Source organism: Manacus candei, unplaced genomic scaffold, assembly GCF_025592945.1.
Source record: "Manacus candei isolate 608988 ecotype Guabito, Panama unplaced genomic scaffold, ASM2559294v1 h1tg000007l, whole genome shotgun sequence".
NCBI lineage: Eukaryota > Metazoa > Chordata > Aves > Passeriformes > Pipridae > Manacus > Manacus candei.
The window spans coordinates 3,174,197-3,197,677 of record NW_026138055.1 but is presented as its reverse complement, the minus strand read 5'-3'; the positions used below and the strand labels follow the sequence as shown (position 1 = coordinate 3,197,677).

The window sequence follows — 23,481 nt, the reverse complement described above, 5'->3', positions numbered from 1 at the left end:
TTTGCAGCAAGAAGCCTTGCAGGCCACAGTAATCCATCCCTGAGGTCGGGAACAGGCGCTGGGAGACTTTTGGAGCCTGTTACCTGGGGTTGGGTGAGCAGTTGCTCCTCCACTGCCAGCTTGGTCTTCAGGTCTTGCTCCTCAGATTACACAAACCAAAGGTTCTCAGGCAAAAACCAGCTTGCATTAAAAATATTTAAAGGAATGGAATCCTATTGGAAGGCTTGCTGCTGTGTGAACATCCATACCTTTTCAAGCATTACAAACCGCTCCACCCCCAAATACACGGATTTTTTTAATATATATTTATATATATATATGTGTCATGTATATACACACAGGAGACCCCTTGCTGTGCCAGGAACTGGAGCTGCTTGTTGCCATGTTGGATTTATGGTTCTAATAAATAATAATAAACACTGATAATAAATACCAGGGTGCCAGTAATGGTGCTGTGCACTGCCAGCCTTGTTTAAAATCATATGCAAATACCACATTGCTTCTGTCAATAGCAGAGAGCATGGTGCTTGCACTGCAGTGCCTGTTTTGATGAGGATTTGATGCTGTTTGAAAAACATATCTAAAAAGCAATTCTTTAGGGTAATAAGATTAATAAAAATTCCTTCAATGAATCCTCAAGATCAGCAGCTTTTGATTTCTCTGAGAGCTCAGCTGCCGCCTTTCATTAAATATTCCATTTCATACTTTTTCTTCCAGTGCCTGTTCAGGGCTTTCAGTGTCCCTGCACATGTAAAATGAAATAATGATTTGTACCTGCAAGACAGAGGGAATGGAAATGGAATGCCCGGAGGATTGTTTTGATGAGATCTGCTCAAGATTTTGTTTGAAATGTAATATCAAAGGACAGGGAAATGAGTTCAGCTCTATGAATGGCAGAGGGGCAGCAAATAAGGCAGATGTTACCAGCCTTGCACTCTGCATCTGTGCTGGTTTTTGTTTGCTCACTTCCTGTTTAATTTTTCAGGAAGTAGGGCATGAAATTAAGCCTGGAAGGTCATTTTTGTCCCCATTGATGCTGTTTAGAAATTAGTAACAGCAGCATATCTGATTACACAGGCAATGACAGTAAATTTTTTCCAATCTATTATATAGTGGTAATAATTATATGTACTGTGTTGATCGATGATACAATTAAATAAATTAACGCATTTGCAGTCAAATAAAAAGCAGAAGATTACATTTCCTTGAAGACTTAATTTCCCTAAGTATCACAAAGCACAATTAGTTTTCCTTTTAGATTTTTTTTTAAATGAAATTGGCATGAAAAATGTAATAATCGCTGCTTCCAGCCAAGGTCTCCGCAGAGAGCGGGGATGAGGGAGCACTCCATCAGCCAGCTGTAACAAGGATTCTACAGAGTTGGGAATGGCTGGCTGAATTGCTGAGGGCAAAAGGGACGAGCACAGCAGCAACTCTGCAGACAGAGGAGATAAGACTGAGTATGATCAGCTCCTAGAGCCCAGCAGGAACGTCTTTTCCCTGGTAAGAAACCTGGCAGGAGTGGAAAGGCAGAGCCATACCCTGCTTATTGCCTCAGATGCAGCAGAAGCTCCCAAACAGCAGGGCCAAGAGAGGATGGAGGGAATATGTGGCCATTCCAGGTACGCTGAGCCAACCCTTGGCATCACCACTGTTGGGGCATTCAGGAAAGGGCACAAAACAGATACTGGTCTCTGGTGAGACCCCACCTGGAATCCTGCATCCAGCTCTGGGGTCCCCAGCACAGGAGGGACATCAACCTGTTGGAGTGAGTTCAGAGGCAGGACACCAAGATGATTAGAAGGATGGGTCACCCCTTCTATGAGGAAAGGCTGAGAGAATTGGGATTATTCAGTCTGGGAAAGAGAAGGCTCTGGGGTGACCTAATTGCAGCCTTCCAGTACCTGAATGGAGCCTACAAGAAAGAAGGAAAGATACTATTTACGAGAGCATATAGTGACAGGACAAAGGGGAATGGATTCAAACAGAAAGAGCAGGTTTAGATTAGGTATTAGGAAAAGATTCTTTACTGTGAGAGTGGTGAGACACTGGCACAGGTTGCCAGAGAAGGTGTAGGTGCCACATCTCTGTAGGTGTTCAAGGCCAGGTTGGATGGGGCTTTGAGCAACCTGGTCTAAGGGAAGGTGTCCCTGCCCATGGCAGGAGGGTTGGAAAGAGATGATCTTTAAGGTCCCTTCCATCCCAGACCATTCTATGATTCCACAATACTTTGGGGTTTTTTTTATGTTTTAATAAGCAACTAAAACTGGACCATCAGTAGGAGCAGCTTAAACCAATGTGCTGAATCAAACTGTGTTTGACAGACAGGACAGGACCACATTACCTTTAACCAAGGCACTTATGTGAGCTTGTTTCTGCAACTGCTGCAGCCAAGTAACAGCAGCTGCATCTGTGACCCAGTGCAGCCACAGGCCAGGGCAGTGGCAAAGGAGAGCAGGTCCTTTTCAAAGAATTTGGGAATGCTGGTGGACATCAGACCCTGGCAGTTCCAATTCCATATTTACTAACAGAAAATTAGGCTGTCCTAAAAAAAAGTACTATTAGTGAAATGGAGTGTAACCCAGCTGCTGCAGTGACAGGAGATTTCCACTAAAAAAATGGTTCAGAAAAGCCTTTCATTTCTTTACAGAGAGGGGAGCAAGAAAAAAATTTACACAGCTCAGTGTATAACAATCTGTTAAGAGGTGGATTTATGGGCTTATTAATTAACAAGCTCCAATGCAGCTTTGTGGGGAAAATGAACATCTGGAGGGAGAGGAGTGCGAGCTGTAGTCACTGACCAGATCACCACTCTTGTGTCTCTGTGCTCCTTCTCGCTCTCTTCTCCAGGAGGTGTCACCGGGAGTCACCTCCACAGCTTTGCTGTCTGACTGCTCATGCTCAATGTGTTCTCCTTACACAGATCCACACAAGATAACAGCACAGCAACTGCTTGAAATACTCCCATCAAAACATCCATTAGTTGAAAACTATACAAATAGTTTACAGTCAACTTGATGAAAAGTAACGTTGTGACCCAGGAAAAGGCAAAAATGAGCCTAAAGGAAAGAAATCAGACTTAGGCAAAGCACAGAAGCAGCCTCACTGATCAGGTCCTGCTCCTAAATCTGGGTAAATGACAGAATACACATCTTCCTGTCTCCAGGGGAGGAACCAGCATTTCAGGAATTCATATAACCAGCAAAAGAAATAAATATTGCTCAGTCTCCAGTGCCAGAGGCCCAGTGCACACAGTAAGTTTGCAGGCTCTAAACAGGTGCAGATGATGCAGCCTAAAAACCCCAGTGTGTTCAGTGGCCACATCATCCCACAAATCAGATTTGTTTTGAAAGGTGGATGCACATAATCCTGTTCTTTTCTAGCCTTGCTCAGCTCCAGGAGAAAATTTTACCCCGCTTTTACTGTTCTAAAGGCACAGAATTAGATCAGCACTGCATGTCTTTGACAAGTGGCACTTTCCATCTCTTCAGTAGCCAAATTTTGGCCAGAGCTGAGGGGCCATAGGCAGGGCAGAGGAGATGGAGACTCAGGAAACTTTTCTGCCCCAGCAGCCCTTCCTTGCACATTCCTGATACCTCTGGTCCCACAGAGATCTTCCGCTGGGCCATCTCTAACAGAACCAGTGCATGGAATTACACGCATTTCATATAAGAGGAATAATTAACAAAAAACGGGTTGTTGAAGGGTTGTTTGAAGAACTTCTTAGACAGCAAAAAGCATTCCAGTGGCCAGAGGAGAAAAACAGGAAACAAGAGACTGTAAAGTATCAAGATTTTATTGTTTTTATATATATATATATACGTATAATTCTTAAATGAGACAGTATTTTTTAAAACAGCAGCAAGCAGAACGTACAAGTTGAGAAAAGTGGCAGCGCAGGTAACTCTGTTTGGCTAATGCCCGTTCATGTACAAGGCGTACATTGGATTTTTATTTTTTTTGAGCACCTTTTGTGGTTTTTTATTTTTTCTTGGTTTAAGTGTACAGTAAGGCAGTGGTTTGTTTTTTTTTCCAATAAGGAATATATATATATATATATTTATATTTATATATATTTTCAGTCATCACCGTGAATTCTTCGTACATGCAAATTAAATAAAATGTACAACTTTAAAATGTTACACCGGGAGACGTTTTTTCCTCAAGGCAAAGCTTCTAATAAAAGGCAAATACAGACACCACAAAGTTAAAAAAGAGAAGGAAGGCGTAAGAATCCGAGCGGCAGGTGCTACTGACAGGACAGCTCAGGCAGGGAACGTCAGGATTCCAGTGGAGATTCCTCCCGCTGCTGGCAAGGCGGGAAGGAACGGATGGTTATTAACAGATGTCTGCAGCCAACTCCCTCGGGAAGGTTCACTCTAACCTGAGAAGCTCCACATCAAAGAGGAGCGTAGCATTGGGAGGGATGACCCCAGGGTGGCCTGTGGTTCCATAGGCCATCTCAGGTGTGCAGGTCAACTTTGCTCTTTGTCCTAAGCTCATCTGGGTTTTGGATGTGGGAGAAAGGAAAAGAGAAGACAAAAAAACCCCCAATAGTATTAGAAGGAAATTAGAAGGAAAACAAATTAAAAAATCACTGCCTGGCAGGTTTAGAGTATCAAGGAGAGTTGGGATAGTCAGAATTACAGAACTGTTTAGGTTGGAAAAGACCTTTGAGATTATTGAGTTGACAGTTTTGAACTGGATGATCTTTAAGGTCCCTTCCAACCCAAGCCATTCTGTGATTCTATGAGTCCAACTGGTTTAGCTTCAATTTTCCCTCACTCCTGGTTAGCTCCGAAGGTAACAGTGCTCACTGAGGTCTGGGGTATCAAGAATCAAATCCCTGCTCTTCCAACAGAGTATTTTGGAAGATTCTCAAAGTGCTATTCATGCCCCATACACAGGTGATTGAATATTCATTGGCCAAGGAACAAGGCAATGAAGCAGTGATTTTAGCTCAGACCTTTCTCCCAAGATCAGGTGCCTCACTGGACTGCAGATGACATGATATCTCCCATTGAATTTTTAAAAGTTGAATATTTTCAGGTTCTATAAAATATACCAAAGCTAGAGATTTGATTACTTTTGGTAGAAGAAAAATGTGAATATGAACTTTCCCACAGTCAAGGAGTATTAATACCATGGGGCTGAGGGCGTATGAGAAGATTCCCTCCAGGGGTTTCTGTGGGCCCACTGCTTGGATGTGTCCCTGCAAGCCAGACAGCTGGCAGGTCATGCCTGGATTTAAGGCATGGGATAACCCTGAACTGTGAGAAGTTGAGCAGAGAAATGCAGGTGCTGTTGGCATCTGAGAGTCATTACACCGAGGTCTGAGAACACCACATGCTTGTTCCAAGTGTCCTGTGCCAATCACACTCCCCAAATCCCTCAGACCCTGGCGTGGAAGGAGAAGGCCACACGCTCGGCTTGTGTCAGTGATCCACTAGGAGGAGCAGGAGGGCAGCGTGTGACCACACGGACTTCTGGAATGGCTTTCGGCCGCTTTATTAACTAAGGGACAGGAGTCAGGGAGGGAGAGCAGTCAAGGAAGGGATGAACTGATTCACCCAAGTGCTTGTTGCCACTACTTTATCTGCACTGGCCTCTGGTTCCTACAGCTCTGGGGTCCTGAGCTCCTCTTAGCCCTCACTGCAAAGCAAATAATAAACAGTCCAACTCAAATCCTTGAGAGGAAGGTGGGTATTTTTCAGAGTCTAGGATTACTCAAATGAACTTCTCTCTCTGCTGCTGCACAGGGAAACAGTATTCCTGATAATGAAATGAGTCTGGAGAACCCAGATACCCAAGGGAATGGTATGAAGCTGTGTCAGGGGAGGTTTAGGCTGGATATAAGGAAAAGGCTCTTCACCCAGAGGGTGGTTGGGCACTGGAACAGGCTCCCCAGGGAAGGGGTCACAGCCTCAAGCCTGACAGATCCAGGAAGCATTTAGACAAGGCTCTCAGGCACATGGTGTGACTCTTGGGGTGTCCTGTGCAGGGCCAGGAGTTGGATTTCAATGATCTTTGTGGGTCCCTTCCAACTCCAGATATTCTGTGATTCTCTGGCTGGAGAGAAGGGAATGCTTGCATTGCTTTCTCCATAGGGCTGGAAAGCACTGTCTTCCATCCTTCTTTGGAAAAGCATGGTTGCATCATTGCTCAATGGATTGTTTGTCATTTTACATTCCTCCCATTTCTCTATTTAAGCATAAGAAGTTATTCCTGTTAAAATTGTTCCTATAGCAGTATTTGAGCAGTTTCCTCCTCCACTGAGGTCTTTGATCCTGAAATGGGAAGTCAGGAGGAATTTGCACCCTGATCTCATTCACTCATGCACTTGAGCAGCCTGATCACACTCCTCATGTCATGGGCCTTCACAGCACTGCACAAAAAGCAAGAGCTGGAAATTAATTGTGTTGGGGGGCTCTTGTAGGGTTTAACTGTGCTGGCACTCAAACTGTAATTACTGGAGGGCAGTTTTCTTTCTCTCAGCATAGAGATAGTCAGTGAATGTTAAGTTTTGTAGCTGGGAGTCTGAAGTTGTAAAAATGTAACACTGCAACTCCGTACCTTGTTCAGTAAGGATCAGAATCTGTAGCTGGATATCATCAAAAACAGCAGCGTGGACTTTTATGGAGTAGCTGAATCGAGGTCACTCCATAAAATGCTGCCACCACAATATTTTAGAGGCCACTGTTGTCTATTTGTGGAGCTGCCCATGGGAGAAGGGCTTATGTGGCACATTGGCACCCAGGGAGGGGACTTCACCTCTCCCCTCTCAAATGCATACCATGGGGAAAGGCTCATGAGTAGGGGACAGCCATGGATGGATGCATGGATGGATGGATGGGAACTACAGGAAATACTGCACTCAAATGGACCACACTTTAAGAAAACCACTCCACTGTGATTTCTGCTCAGTCTTGTCACCCCTGCATGGACACTGCTGTGCTCACACACCCTTCAGCCAGCTCCAAGTCCCAGAATCATTGCTCTGTACCTGTGTAACACCTTCTTCAAATCCTTTGATGACTTCTTGCCTGCCAATCTTGAACCTGAAAGGCTTGTTTCTGTCTCTGGAGGAATCAAACTTCTTTCCATTCTGTAACATTCCTGCCAAAACAAGACACACAGTTTCAATCTGAGCTACATCTAATATGAGCTAATTTACCTGCTGGAGGAGAGGGAAGGAGTGAAAAATTAATGTCTTGGTCACATCAGCTGCTCATTTCCATTTTCACTTTCAAGCTTCATCCAAAACGGATAAGGCAGGAGGGTCAACCACAGTGGTACCATATTGTTACATTTTCCTTCCTGTAATTTAGGCTCTAAAATAAAAATATATTATTTTTATTATTCTCAATGCAATAGGTTGGAACCCATATTGTACCAAATGCTGCACAGACATACAGAAGAGCTGTTGGTCACACACAGTGGAGCTCCCTGCCTAAGTGGATAAAAGCAGGAAAGGAACAAGTGGGGGGCAGCAGAAGAAAGAATCCCAATGCAGGTGTCTGATGCTTGCCCCTGCTTGCCCCTGAAGACCAAAAAGGTCCCTAAAACAAGCCTGCAGACAAAGAAACCAAATGTAACATAGATTTGCCTCTGTTTACTTTTTGTTAAATGCTTACCATTTATTTTAAGGTTTCTTTTAACAGCCTAAGTAACCAAAGGGGACAGTTCTTGCAAGTTACCTTGTGTAGTAACCTGGGGCTGCTGTCCCACAGCTCAGTGCAGCCAGCAGAAGCTTCCTCCCCACTTCAAAAGATAGGGATGTAGATTCAGGTTTGAGAACTCTTGAGCCAAATTGCTGCTAGTTAAATATCTGCAAATACTGAGCAGCTCCTTTGACTTGGTCCTGCAAATTTATACCAGAACAACTTGGAGGAACATTTCGTACCTTGGACTATTTGCCTTCCCTACTGATTTACTCAGGAGCACCAGAATAATGTGTGTTAAACAAATGGGACCATTCCACACCAGGTGTGTAAAACTCCTACACAACATGACAACTGCACACGCTCCTCCTCATGCAGAAAGAACAGAAGAGACTCTGCATTCACAAATACGAAAATAGCAAAGACATTTATATGAATGTTCTACTACCCTCGTTCTTTATATTTTCATTCAGCCCTGAGAGACAGTCACAGAACACATTATTTGTTCCTGTGGATGGGCACAACTCTGTTTCAACCCATGGGTTTTGAACACATGCCCAGATTCTCCAACAAATGCATAAAGCATCACAGAGCACTACATGATTGGCTATTCTCATTCTCTTTTCAAACAGTGGATAATTACGGTAGCTTTCAACTTAAGAGTACCTGGTAATTGCTTTTGCAAAGTGTTATACTCTGGATATTGAAAGGTTGGGCTGATATTTATGCAACAGAATAAATCCTCTCTTTGTAGTGTTGTAGTGCCAGTGTTCTGGGCATACACAACGACTCTCCTGCGCAAAGGGCTGGACAAAGATAAATTCATTAATCTGACAAAGTCTTTGGTTGAAAAGAACATTAACAAGTCCAGCTTTGACAGAAAATGCTGAGAAACAGTGTCTTTAAGATACAATATGAAAAATACAGTCTTACTAGTTTCTTTCCATTAAAGCAGTTATATTAATAGATCGGGCTGATGCACAAGCTTTATTTTCCAGTGAAAATCATCAGTTACTGTCCAAACAACAAAAAAGGCATATTTTGCTTGCTTAAAAGGTCTGTGCTGTGAATCAAAGGTAAATATGAAGAAAAACAAAGACTGAAAAGGTAGAATTCCTTTTATCAACCTTTAGGCTTCTAAGATGTAGCCAGCTACTTCTGAGCTAATTACTACGCTTGCCTCTGTAATCAAATCAGAGAAAAATGCACTTTCAGGGGGCAATTCATCCAACAAAATCTAGGGATCTACATTAGGACATAATCAATCACATCCTAGCACTGCCTATTTCTTTGCAATGCATAAAGGGAAGTCCAAACAACTAGCTCAGACATAGATGTCCCCAAATTCACTAGTAGTTACACCAGTGGTGATGGCACTCCAGACTTGCAGTCACGAGTACGGAGTATTTGATCATTTCAGTGAGGTTCACTGTCTAGATATTTTACAGCAACATTAAAAACAAACGCCATATTAAGGCAAATTAGCCATTGGTCAAGTCAGACATTTGTCAAAGTTGGTCCTTCAGAGACACCTCTGTGTGTGTATAAGGCCTTAGGAGGAAAATTATGGAAAAACCTGCCCATAAGGAATGTTCCATAACCATCACCATTAGTGCTTGTCATAGCCCTTAAGTTTTTCACAGTAAAATAATGAAGTATTGCATGTGTGCTCTGATGCAAGTACATAGGATTACAGAATCACAGAATCAGTTAGGTTGGAAAATACCTCTGAGATCATCGAGTCCAATCATTGACTGAACACCACCTCCTCAACTGAGGGCCACATCCAGTCTTTTCTCTAAACACTTCCAGGGACGGTGACTCCACCACCTCCCTGGGCAGTCCACTCCAATATCTAATCACCCTTTCTATGAAGCAATTCTTCCTAATGTCCAACCTAAACCTCCCCTGGCACAGCTTGAGGCCATGTCCTCTCATCCTGTCACTGGCTGTCTGGGAGAAGAGGCCGACCTCCACCCGGCTACAACGTCCTTTCAGGTGGTTGTAGAGAGCGATAAGGTCCCCCCTGAGCCTCCTCCAGGCTGAGCCCCCCCAGCTCCCTCAGCTGCTCCCCATAGGACTTATTCTCCAGACCCTTCCCCAACTCCGTTGCCCTCCTCTGGACTCGCTCCACCACCTCAATGCCCTTCCTGAATTGAGGGGCCCAGAACTGGACACAGCACTCAAGATGTGGCCTCACCAGTGCCCAGTACAGGGGGAAATGCACACATTATGGAATATATTACCTTAGTGATATCCCCAAACCCCTCCACGCAGGCTGGGAAGTCACACCAGCTCCTGCACAAGGCTTTCCAGCTACAGACTAATATGGATTCATCTGTAATATAGAAATCCAGCCTGCATATGGGGGAGGGCAGGCAGGGAGAAGCAGCTCTGGGGGAACTCTCAGGAATATCATATAATCCTTTTTGAAGTATTTGATCTTAAATTTAAATGACAGTCCTTCCTCACAGCAATTTTATTTTTAAACACATCATAAAACCTTATGATTCTATGAAATGGAAGGAGACTATTGCAGAATCCCAATATTTAATAGTTTTAATATTAAAACCTAGTACTGTCATTGCAGTTTGCATGTTCAAAGCAGTATGCAAACATTAATTATTCTTCACATTAGCCCAAGGAGGTAAAGAAGATATTTATTATAAAATAGCCTCAGCCTGCAAGTTCAGATTCAGATGCAAAGTTCCACAATACTTTAGTATGCTTTCACTTTGTTTTGTAATGAAATCCCATTAAAACACTTAGCTTAAAGCTCTGATGGTTTACCAAACATCCCACATCACACCAGTGGCAGAATCAGAATTAACTCTTCAGAGATTCTGACAACAGCTCCTGGACAATGTTTCCCATTTAAAATAATATTTCCGTCTGCCCATGAGCTTGCTAGTCTGATATCTCATATAAAAACTTACTCATTTCACTATCAAAAGCCTATAGAAGATGTGTTAGGCCTTGTAGAAGAAAACGGGCTTTTCTATATTTACACAGTATCCTATTTTCAGCAACAGCTGAAGATTCATGAACTCAGAAATGTAACCTCCTCTGTCATCACCTCACGGCTTTTAGAGGACAACCCGGGATTCAAAGACTCAGATGTGTCTGTATCTGCTGAAGCTCTGGCAGGAGGGTCAATTTTTATATGAGTGCCCTTTAAATGCACATCTAGAGCAGAAATGAGTCAGAGTCCCCGTGTGCCCTGGAGAAGTTCCGATACGGATTTAGATCTGAACTTTAGATCTTTTTTATCTCTGTTTCTGAGAGTTAGAGTCTACTATTCAGGCTCCTGGGAACTAAAACAGCACAATGCTTTATTTTCTTTCTTGCTAATGCATCAATTGATTTTTTTTTGGTGGAAAAAATTGATTTAGTTAATATTCTTGAAGAAGGACGGATGCCCATCTTCAGCCTGCATCTTTATCTAGCTAACAGCAAGGAGAAAAAAACCTCCACAATCTGGCACTCAATAATGACATTGTTTTGCCAAGTCAGAACAATCAATAAGACTTTTGACTGAGCAAGGACATCTAGATGCCTGTATGGTTACCTGTTACCTTACATTTGATTCTGAAAGGTAACCATCATTGTATTAAAATAATTAATTGTATAAACTTGATTATTGGAATATGGTGTGGATTGGAAAACCTTGTGATCTACAAGATGTCCTCATTAATAACTAGGTTTTAAAAATTAAGCAGCTGTAGAAAAGGAGACGTTTCAGATCAGGGGTCCTGCTGAATCACTGAAGTTCAGCTCACTGAAGCTGCAGATAAAGAGCAGACAAATCATTTTGTTAAAGAACATGACCAGGGATCCATCCAAACTGCCTAAGCTATAATGCCATTTGGGCTAAAACAGCAGTGAAAACAGAACTTCAGTCTAGATTTAACACAAGTTATTACTTCTTATTAAAACACAGGTGTGTCCGCACCACCTTTTAACATGAATTAACTGAGGTCAGTTGACCTCAGTTAAGATCTCATTATTGAAGTCTGTTTCCTAAGGGGAGAGGGCTAATGACACTGTCTGCACTTGCCTAATAACTTCTGAATATTTGAGCCAATTTCAACCCTCTTTGGCAGAGGAGTGGGGATCATACCAACATGAAGATCTCATGCACATAATGAAAAAAATCTGCATAGGAAGAAGAGCCTGTAAGTGCTTATACCACGAGAAAGGTTCAATCTTTGTTATCAGAGAAACTATTATTGAAGAGAGGTCAGGAATGTAAAGACTGGACCACAGTCTAAGTTTCTTTCTACTTCCTTTTCTTCCTTCATCTGAGAATAATTCAGCTGGTAATAGAGCCAACTACAGAACACAAATCCACAAATCCCAGCTACTAGACATCTAATACACCTACTGTCCCAACAAAACCCTGCCCCAAACCATGGCCAAACTATTATCTATACAAAAGATGGATGGAGAGAGAACACTGAAGGCCATCCACAGACAGTCTGTCAAGCTGTGCCTGAACTTGGAAAATCCTATTGTTATCTATCTCAGAGGCAGAAACTGTCTCTACCTGTCATCTAGGCTACTTCTATGGTTAATGGAGAAAGAGAGGTATTGCCAAGAGTGATTCATTCCACCTAGATTTAGATGTTAGGGCTGAAATAACCTCCTGGAACTGTTTATCATTCTCAGTCAACTACCTTACAAAGTAAAAAAGTTAACAACATTCATTCCAAACAGTAGACTGCCAGGTTTTTATAGGGCCCTGGTGAGGAGGTATTAACTCAGTCATCCATCCCTAAATGAAGAAGATCAAATGGCATCCCAGGCTTCACTGACTCCAGTGTTTACTGAATTATTTGTCTTTGCAGCGTTGACAAATTCTGGGAACCAGGAGACAGAGATCCTAATCCAGGACAAATCCCTTGATTTCACTAGTTGTTCTCCTTTTATCCTGTACAACGGGATTGACTTCCCTCATAAGTATAGAGGGGATAAATTGAATTGAATAGGTGACTTTCAAAAAACAGCATCTTTCATCTGCAAAATATTCCATTCCCTTATTTTTTCAAACAGTAGTTACCTATGGAACATAAGGACAATACGTGCACTTGAAGACAGCTATTTTCTGAACACTTTTTGGCAGCAGAAAGAGGGGCAGATATTCAGAAGGTGTTTCTAGGACAATATCCTGTTTCATTTTATGTAGACCAGAGGTTCTTCATGACAAGGACTATATTCTGATGCCCTTTAATGCAATAACCTTGTAATAAATCTGTGCTGTTAGGAACTTGTCATTTCATTTGGTTCCTAGGACTCTCCAAGGCAGCATCTGCTGCAGTTAATGTTGCTGTGGGTTAAGAATTTTTGATCTCAAGTGTTTCTTTTTTCTCATCAAATATATAATTTCTATGTCAAGATATGTTGATATTCTGTCAGGAGAATATCACAAAGGCTGGAAATTCTGATCTTCCCCCCATTTTCAACCTGCAACTATTACTAATAAACACTTTTAGTCTGGAAAATATATTATTTGGAAGTTTTCTGTAACTGCACAAAAGCCCTTGTGTCAACACTGATGCCTTCCCAATGTATAAAGGAAGGCACAGTTCAGCCCAGCAGAGGAGTCACATAGGAGTGGTGGGAGAAACACATCCACAGTCACAAATTACATCCCAAGTTGGTTCACACCAGCAGAACTCCACTGACTTCAGTGGTGTTACTTGCACCTTACATTAAGATAGATCAGTTCTCTTCAGGACTCAGTTCTGACATACTGTGGCAAAGCAGGACAACCTCTCTGCTTTCAGTGGTGTTCCCACCCAGCTTGTGGCTGAGACTCAAGCTACCACACCTGAAAAACTGGTGGTTTCCCATCAGGAACAAAAACAGTCTCAGTGGGAAGTGGAGAGATCTGGGCAACACTTTTCTAGGCAAATACAGTTGGTGCCATGTGTTTCTGCTTCGCAGGGAAATGCTTGGAGGACTTAACATGCCTCAGCTCTCCAGCTCATTACATCAGATATGTGTCAGCCAGACATCTCACACCTCTTACATCTGCTTTATTATCTCAAAGTCCAATTCACTGTTTTACACTTTTTTGTCATAACAACAGCTCCCAGTAACCTTTAGTTACACCCAGCCATGAGCCTCCTCCCAAACCACCATGCAGCAAGTACCACATACCTCTGATTTCCTTGATTTGACTTCCAAAGTAAACTCTTCTGGAGAAATTTATCATCTCATCAATTTTGCTTGTGACTATCGTAATGGAAATAAAGAATGTCGAGTATGAGCTGGAGGATGCCTTTATTTCCTACACCGTGTTGGGTTGGGGGCCATCTTACTGTGTCCTGTACAGGGTCTTTGGCAACTGAACTGAGAAGGGAAGTTTAGCTTTTCAAGGGAAAAGTTCAACAATAGAGGTTTAGTACCACTGCAACACTCAGTTTTATCCTGCTAACATTTTCTCTGCTAACATTTTCTCTTTTTTTTCCACAAGGCCTTATGTGGAAAAAAGGATTTACTGTCTTAGACTATTTTCCTGACGACTTGCAGCCACTTAAGAAAAAATCATTAATACTTTCAGGGAATTTTCAGTCTAGAGGGATAATAGTTGAAGAAAAGTGGGGAGGGGGATGTGCACATCTCTGCAGCATATCAACTCTTTACCACAATTTTTTTGTTGTGTTCAAAAAGGCAACAGGATGGATGCGAGTGTGCCATTTGTTGCCATGACAAACTGACTTACAGTGAAGAAATGGGAAATGGATAGTGGTGGTGGTCACTTCCCAGTTCCTGCTGCCACAGCACACTTCAGTAACACTTGATCTTTTGAACACAGCAGCCTTGCTGCTTCATTTTCTTCATGTATTAGATAGTCATATATCTTTAATGAGGAGTAAGAGCAGCACAATCAATTATTTACTATGCAGCTGACAGCATGCAATGAAGACACAACAGACAACTCTTCAATAATGCATCACCGTGTGCCATGAATCAGTGTTGCGTACAACTACAAGACAATATGAAAGAGCCTTGCACTTAGCTCGACTTCACAGCCAGGAAAATTACCTACAATTGTCTACTTCACTCTGCTGAAAGGAATTATTCTGTCCTAGCAGCTTTAGGGATTTGCGTATTTTTTAAGAGAAGCAAAAGTAGATTCACCTCCAAGGCAGATATAAGGCTCACTAAGCACATTCTACCTGAGTTCTAAGGAGACCAAAACAATTCCTCTGGTATCCTGTTGCCTTAAGAAAGTCGTTTTATTTTAAGAGTTTGATTCTGTTACTGTTACAAAGTTCAGCTGTAAAATATACATGCACTGCAGCATAAGGCAAATTTCATTTTAATCAGCATGGCAGAATCAGGTCAGTCTGGGGATGCTAATGAGTGGGACGATAGATGTCTAAAGCAACACTTTAGAGAGAGTATATTACTACAGAAATACTTCACATCTCTTGCGTCTCTACCCTTAAACACCACATCCTGTAACACAGGGGCTGGAGGGGGAGGGAATGTTCCCCACTGGGGCAAGTCTTTCTGTCCCTGCCCTCTGGTACCAGCCAAGAAGCACAAAGAGCAGTTTCAAGCATGGCTGTAATACAAAGAAGACATTTTGCAAGATTTCCCACCCAAATGCAAACAGCAGAGCTTGGCCAAAGAATTCTGGGCACCTAGTGCACCAAGACAACAGGCCAATACAATTGATCTCTCTTTTTTCCCATTTTGGTTTCATTCTCAGTCTCATCCTATGCCACACGCACTCCCTTTTCCCTCACCCATTTTTTTTCCCATGGTTGCCTATGGAGTGGTGGTATGGATTTGATGATTTAGCCTGTAGCACACATGACTGTGCAGGTGATCTCATGCTGGGAAGTTACACACTTCAGTAGTGAGTTAAATCTCACTGAAACAGGTGTGAACGTGACAGACACCTGTCTATCAGAGTACAGCACAAGAAGGGCACAAGGTAGGACTCCAAAGCTTCTCAATACAGATCTGGTGCAGGGAGCATAGAAGAACACCACAGAAGGCAGAAAAGGATGTTCAGACGTTTCTTGGGAAAGCTCTGAGCATGGCTCCGAGATCACATGAGAGAGGGGATTTGGGAGAAAAGAACTAGCTTCTTAATTCCTCCTCTGCTCAGGGAAAGAGTATATTGAATGATCTGCCACAAGAAACACCTTCCCAACTCAACATGACAATACTGCATCAGCAGTCAGGTGTGCTTTGGTGATGAGCTGTTCCTAGCTTAGGCATTCTTTGATTTTTCAACTGTCTAGACTTGCAGGATGTGCTTCTATTCCCTTCTGATTAAAATTTGTGCTAAAAATCTTAATTTATCCGTGCAACACTTTTGATTCCCTTCCCTTAAAGTAGCAACAGCCTAGTGACAGATCTACCCATCTCTAGTAGGGCATTGGATTAAGAGGCTACACAGAGAGAATCATAGAGTGGTTTGGGTTGGAAGGGACCTTAAAGATCATCTTGTTCCAACACCCCTGCAATAAGCAAGGACACCTTCCACTAGACTAGGTCGCTCAGAGCCCCATCCAGTCTGGCCTTGAACTCTTCCAGGAATGGGCCATCCTCAACTTCTCTGGGCATACCCAAAGCCAATAAATTTGAGCATGAAAAAGTATATTATTAGTGTGTTACCACTTAACACCAAGATGTTAAAATGGTATGTTGGTCTTTAGGGCATTCAGAACTGAAAAATGAGTTTCTCCCCATATCCTTGGTGAATGAATGCTTCACAGAGGAGTGTTTTGCTGAGACTCATCTTGATAAACACAGCAATTGTCTAACACCATGAAAAGGACTTAGAAATTACTCTCTCCCTAAATTAGATGGAGAAAAGGAAAAACATTTTTGGAAAAAGAGACAGAGACATACAGGATGCAACCAGAGAAGTAAACAGTTTATAAAAACGGATGTTGATGGAGCCATGTAAAAAGGCACAGTCAGTATGCCAAGATTACATATATTCTAAATAAGTCAGAGGCTTACACTGCTGTTCCATCATGATCTCACACATACATAAAACATACATAACACAGAATTCCAATGCTTTTTATCCAGGGTATCCAACTTTTTGATCTAGACTGGTCAGACATCCCTGTAATATGTCTTATTTTAGAGATGTGGTGTAACCTTCCTGGCTGGCATTATGCAACATCTCCCCCCTTCACAAGTGTTCGGAGAATTCCTGGGGAGTCAACTCCTCCTGCCTGCGATTTTGCACAGGAAAATGAGACATGACTTCACTGACACCAATTTGGGACTACCAAGGGGCTCACTCCAGCATAACACACAGTTTCCAGGGTAATCAGGTGAAACACACTGCTATTTCACTCCAGGGATGAATCCCTTGCTGGAATGGAGAAGGACAGGTACCTTGATGTTGTGCTCTCTCCATGGACATGGACAGACTGCAGACTTCTAGATAGCTAAAGACAGTTGATCATAATTCCACCCATAATGACTTGATCACAGTCAAGATTAGTGAAAAAATGAAGTTTAAAACCAATCAAGGTTTTGATTTGTGCACCATACACCTTCCAGTGGATTATGTTGCCTGAGGTCCTTTAGACTCGGTGACCGCAGACCAACCCAGTCACTTGCTGTGCAGCAATACATACAACAACAATGCTGTAGAATAACAGAGGATAAAAGCCTTAAATGAACTCTGAGAAGGGTTCATTAACAAGTTATGTATGGGGTAACTCTTATTACATTGCCAGAAGTTCAGCCTACCATTAAGATCAGACAAACCCAGCACTTTGCTGAGCAATCTTTGTTGTTTGCTGCAAGACTCCAGTGGAAGAATGTCTTATTTGGATACCTTACTTTTCTAGGCTGTCTTTTTAAAATATATATGAGATACACTCATCAAAGGGAAAAGTCTTTTCACAGATGTATAGTTGGTTCTTCCCACTCACAAGCAATGCACCTGCTTTCACAAAAAAAAGGCTATTTTTGAGGTATTGTTTTTAATGTAAACAGTGTTTTATGTGCTCCAAGGCAGACTCTAGCAGTGTCATAAATATCACGCTGTCTGTAAACACTAAGAGTTTGTTCTGAAATACTAGCTATAAAATTCTCTTTTTTTTGCCACATTTGTTTCCTATTTTTGATCATCATTCCTGATGTTACAGATTCTCCCTGGTGTAAACTGGCACAGTTCCCCTGATATTAATGAAAGTACAAAAACATATGTAGTAGTTTGAGACCTGGATCACAGCAATTTAAGTCTAAGTTCAATGATGTACTCAGGACTATTCTCCAGAGCAGAATCCTGCAAGAATATGGAACAATGTAGATTTGTGATAAGAGCAAAAAGTTGGATGTCAAAAAGAATAGGTTCTGTCACTAGAGAACTGTGTAAGTATAACTCACCTTCATTTTATTCCCTGTGAAACAAGGAGTATAGTTTCACCAGGGTCAGTCAGCAATAATACTAGTAATTAATATATTTTGCCTTAGATATCCTGAAAGGCTTCATTCAGTAAAACCTTAAAGTATTTTCAGAACCACAGTGGAAGGGAGCTATTAACAGCACAGTTTGTTCTTATAAATAGGTCTTTTCCATCACTAAGTTTTGATCTCAGTGATCTTATAAAAGAACTATGGAAAAACTGGCAGCTGTTATCTTGACAGATGGGTCTCTGCTGGACATTAGACAGTTGTCTCTCTGAAGAACAACAGGAATTTCCCAGTGCCTGTATCTATTTTCATCTCCTCAACAGACCACTCATGTCTTGGATTAGTGAAGAAGCAAGGAGAATGCAAAATAAACATTTTAGGGAAAACATCACAGAGAAAGGGGTGAGAATCAGAGCAGTACCACCTATTAGTGACTTTCTCCTTGAGTTTTACTGAAGTGACAGACAGAAAAAGCATCAGAAGTTTCTTATAGAGCCAATGGATACAAATAGGCACTTCCAGAAGGTGGGACACAGAAAGCCTCTGTACTGAGTGAAGTGCAGCCTACAGTCAGCTAGCAGGACACGGTATGAGGGTGCACCTCAATCTTAAGCTCTTTCTAAAATTTAGCAGCGTCATCCACTTTGGATGTAGAGCTTTGAATCTGATTTTAAGGACAGACATAAACCTGAGAAAGATTCATCCTTTTTAAGGGGTGGTCAGTAGAGAGGGTGCTGCTGCCCATCCTTTCTATTATAAAAACTTGCCAAGGCATACCACAAGTTCAACTTCATCTCAAGCCTGAATTTAAACTCATGTTCTTCACATTTTCCGATGGAATTCTCACCACTGGAAAGCCAAACACCCAACGGGATCACCCTCTCTGTTCCCTCCCTGAATCTGTATGGTAGCTGGAAATGGAGAATGATGAAGGGAAGAGAAAACTAAGCAAGCAGTAATGAAGGAGGTCAGTGGGATGGACAGAGACCTGGATCCCAATTCATAGACTCATAGAATGGTTTGGGTTGGAAGGGACCTTAAAGATCATTTTGTTCCAACTCCCTGCCATGGGCAGGGACACCTTCCACTAGATCAAGTTGCTCAGAGCCCCATCCAGTCTGGCCTTAAACACTTCCAAGGGCAAGGCATTCACAACCTCTCTGGGCAACCAATCCTTGCTCTCAAGACTTGTTAGATCAGTTGTGCCTTGTCCCTGCATTGTTATCATTGACTTTGGTGGGAGTTTGAGGATGGACTGCACAGACCATAATAATAACTTTTTCTAAAAGCAAAAGTATTTTCACACTCTGGACTGCTGCAAACAAAAGACATTGTAAATTAAGCCAGTTTAGATACTACAAATAGAAATAGTAGTCGGTTCACAGACACAAACAACAGACATAAACACTGCCAAAAATACCTCAATGGCTCAACAGAGTGGAGAGCAACACAAGTTGAGCTTGGACCAAACAGGGAAGCATTACATAAACAAATGTATTATTACCCCAACAACAAAAAGCCTGAAGATTTCGGACTCTACAGTGAAATGTGTAATATTATTATATGCAAAATCAAAGACAGAGATGGTCAAATATATTGCATAACTCACAGGGATTGCTGTAGACCAGACAGTGCCCTATCCCAGGTCACACTGTCTTTTATCATCCCAGTATGTGCAACTGAAAATATAGCATCCTATATAAGCAACTTACTCTATGAACTCAGTAAAAATCTGTTCCTAACAATCAAATGGCAAAAACACACAAACCATAGTAACAAAGTGTGTTTTTCTGTAGAAAAAACAATGGATGTCCTGTTCAATTTCAAAACTACTGGGGAAAAACAGTTCAGGGTTGAATAGAATGAAACATTTTGCTTTAGAAAATAATAATAATAATAAAAAAGCCTTATGTTCATCTGAAATGTTTAATTCCAGTGAGAATTCATTGCTGTGTTTTCTGATTACTAATATTCAGCTTGGGTGAGGTCTAGGGAGTTCTTGAGCACCAACCCCTTTCCATTTACAGAATATCAAGTATTGTTTAGCTACATCCAAGGTAAAAGACACCAGAGCTATTAAGGAACAAACATAAAAGGAAAACAGAAAAGCTTAAATTCATAAGGAGCTTGATGAAGGGGAGGCATATCAGATAAAATTCAAGTATACAGACAGCCAAACCAGACAAAAAAAAGGCAGAACTGACCTAAAATTTGGATCAAGGAAACTGAGATTTATATGAGAGGGATACAGTTATCTGGCCTAAAATAATCATTCACCCAGACACTCAGGGGTATTCTATATTGCTTTTAAAAATAATTGAACAGATCTTCCCTGACCAGGTAACATGGCTTACTCTGTAATCCATAAGATGTAATGTTATGGAACATTTAAAAGCTCAATTCATTTAAATTGCTGCTTCCATTTTCCCATTTTGCACAGCAAAGAAAAAAGACTGTGGCAGTTAATTTCTTTCTGTTTTGTGTACCATTTTAATGCTCCCACACGGATCTGCTGATTGACTGACTGCCTGCACAGGGAATTTCAGTGATCCCACTCCCAAGGGCAGCAATCACCCAGGGTGCTGAGCCTTTGGAAATCATTCATCAGAATTGTAAGTATTCTGGCTGTTCACATCATGAAACACTTGCCAGGAAAAAAGGAAATAAAAGGGAAAATTACAGCTATTACATTATTTACTGTATCAAAAGTCTAAGACAGCCATAACAATTCTGGTAATTCGATTCGTGATCTGTGCATATTTCTGTAATTTTTGTGTGCTTTGCCTTTTTAAGTCACATCACCAGCCTTGCCTGTGCACCCGGGTTTACCTTCTAGCAAGAGGATTAAATACTGCTTTCTGTCCTTATGGATCTTCACTTTTTAACTTGCTGTTCACAGCCTTCTTGGAGAGGTGATCACACATTTCAGAGCCCAGTAGGGTTGCTATTTAGCAGCCAAATCTCCAAGAAAAAAACCCTAAACAACAACCTGCATATAAATTTTTGCCCAGCTTACAAATGACCAGCAAGCCCTTCTGTGACCTGCCCTTAGTACTAAGGTGCCTTCCACAATGCAAACAGCCTTGTCTGCAAAGATCTGAGCACCTGACTGGAGATTATGACACCAGACTCCCAGACAGCAAATCTCAAATTAACGTTTTGCTGAGCAGTTTCAGAAATACATCTTTCATCAGTGTTTTCTGAGGGTTTAAAAGAAAGTAGTGTGATTTTTAAAAAATGGTATTTTATAAACCAGCTGCACTTGGATTGCAACACTGCATTAAGCAAAGAAGTCATTTTTGGAGCAAATATACCAGCCTGCTTCTGTTCAGGAGTAATATTTTTCTATCTCTGTTACACTAATTAGGTGGATAATACAGGCACAGTGCACCCTGCAAGCAGCCAGAACTCCAGCAGTGTTTAGTTGCCTCTCTTTGACCGGAACTGCTTTACAGGACTGTGAAACCTAAATATTGGTGCATTGCAGATTGTCATTTTTAGCTGCTGCAATACCCCGTTTTGTTTTGGTCCCTACTGCCAGATGACATCATCTTGTAGCAACTTTTTCAGTGGAGCAGCCAAAGCTGCTTTTCCCAGGATATTGCTGACTAGAAATCCAACAATACTGCATTTTCTTTTCTTTTTCTTTTCTTTTTTTTTTTTTTTTTGAGTCTTCCTGCTGCAAGTAAGACTAGAAGGATGGGAAGGGAGAGGAAATTACAGAATACTATCAGCAAGGAATATCACAGGTGGCCCTGGGAAAGGCAGTGGTGCACATACTGTTGTACAGCCTAAAAGTGGATCATATCCACACCCAATAAACACAGAACCACTATCAATTCTTCAGAAATGGTGCAGGTGCAGATACATACAATTCTATTTTCTCACATCAGCCTGAGTTTTGTGTCAGTTTCTCCACCTAGTAATTTAATTATGGCTACATGTGAAGCCCTAGCAGTGAAAAAATCCAAACAATCAAAAAACAAAACACAGAAAGGTCTTGTTTGCCATGTGGCAAAGATGATTTCTGCTATAAATGCTTCACAGGCTGAGAGCACGACATCAGGCTGTCATGTAACATGGAGTTACAAGACAAAATATATTTGTCTTGACCTCCACATCAAGTTTGAATTTTGTGCGTGTTCAAATCAAATATCAAATTTCCCCTGGGTGAGCTCCAAGACCTGTGTTGAGTCTTGGTATTGCTTAATAAAGAGAGGAGGAAGATTTAAACTACACATTTTTGTCATTTCTTTCAAATGATCTAATGCTTTGCACAGCCATTAGAAGGATATGGAGTTTCACACACAACATGAAGCTGACAGTGAGCATTTCTAGCTATGGCTCAATTATGTTTCACTCTAAGGCAGACAGACCCTGTCCCAGTGACCAGGAAAACATGTTATCTGATCCCTAATTGCTTTAACAGTCCACAGAACCTTTTTAGCTGGTGCCCAGATATGATCTTTATTTCTGTCTTCAGGGTGACAGTGTTATCCAACCGAGTGCATTGGGCCACGTCTCCATTCAGTTGCTTACATCTCAATCATTTAGGCTCCCAGAAGAGAACACAAATCAGTGTCACCTGTGTTTTTAAGGTTACAGGAACATCTAACCCTTTTTCCGATCTCACTCAGAGCAACTTCACATCCTGCTTGCTCTGCTAAAGTGTTACAGAACGCAAAGCAGGAGCTCTGCCATTTTATCTGCTTCAGAAGCCTTTGCAGAGATTAGGAAGTGTTGCTCTGCTCTCTCCCACCTTGCTATCTGGACACAGAAGTTCTATGCCACCTTGCTATCTGGACACAAAAGGTCAGGCTTTAAGCTGGGGCAAATCAATTGAACCTCAAAAAGGTCAATAGAGCAATGCTACATTGTCCTGGCTGAGGAGAAATTCTCACTGAGCCATTCCAGAGATATGAGACTTGAGATACAGCGTTTCCCAGCACATATAACCTATAACCATTTTCTACTCTCCTATACAGTTTTCCTAGCTCCCTAGATATTCTATTCCATTTCTTGCTGGTTTAAATTCTTTTTTTCTCACTTGCTGTATTTCAAGAAAATTTGCCTTCCTGGAAGCCAGAAAATGAACACATTCTAAACCTTGCACCACAAAGATTTTCTAACATGGAATTACTCTGCTGGACCCAGGACCAATAAACTTTGATGGGATCACAACAGATACAGTGAGAATATTTACCCACAACTTCTTATTCTTAACAGTAAGAAACTCTTCATTTGTCCTTGCATCAAGAGCCTTCTGAGAGGGTAGGAAGGAGAAATGATAAAGCCTCTCTGTGTCCTTGCACATACACTTTGAAAGGACTAAAATATGAGAGAGATCTTTGTGGTTTAATTTGTGTGAAGAAAAAAAAAGACCTCTGTATGAGACATGAAAATAGTCTCAACA

At 41.6% G+C, this 23,481-nt stretch overlaps 1 protein-coding gene across 2 annotated transcripts in view; it reads right to left on the bottom strand.

Moving 5' to 3' along the window:
- Positions 1-3,780: 3,780 nt before the first annotated feature.
- The window catches only part of FKBP1B (FKBP prolyl isomerase 1B), a 45,495-nt gene continuing 25,794 nt past the window's right edge, over positions 3,781-23,481 (bottom strand). For both annotated transcript variants that reach the window (XM_051810910.1, XM_051810901.1), the window contains 2 exons: positions 7,004-7,116; positions 3,781-4,503 (listed from right to left, as the gene is read on the bottom strand). In XM_051810910.1, coding sequence (XP_051666870.1) covers positions 4,375-4,503; positions 7,004-7,116 — 242 coding nt within the window. In that variant the 3' untranslated portion in view covers positions 3,781-4,374. The remainder of the gene's footprint in view (positions 4,504-7,003; positions 7,117-23,481) is intronic.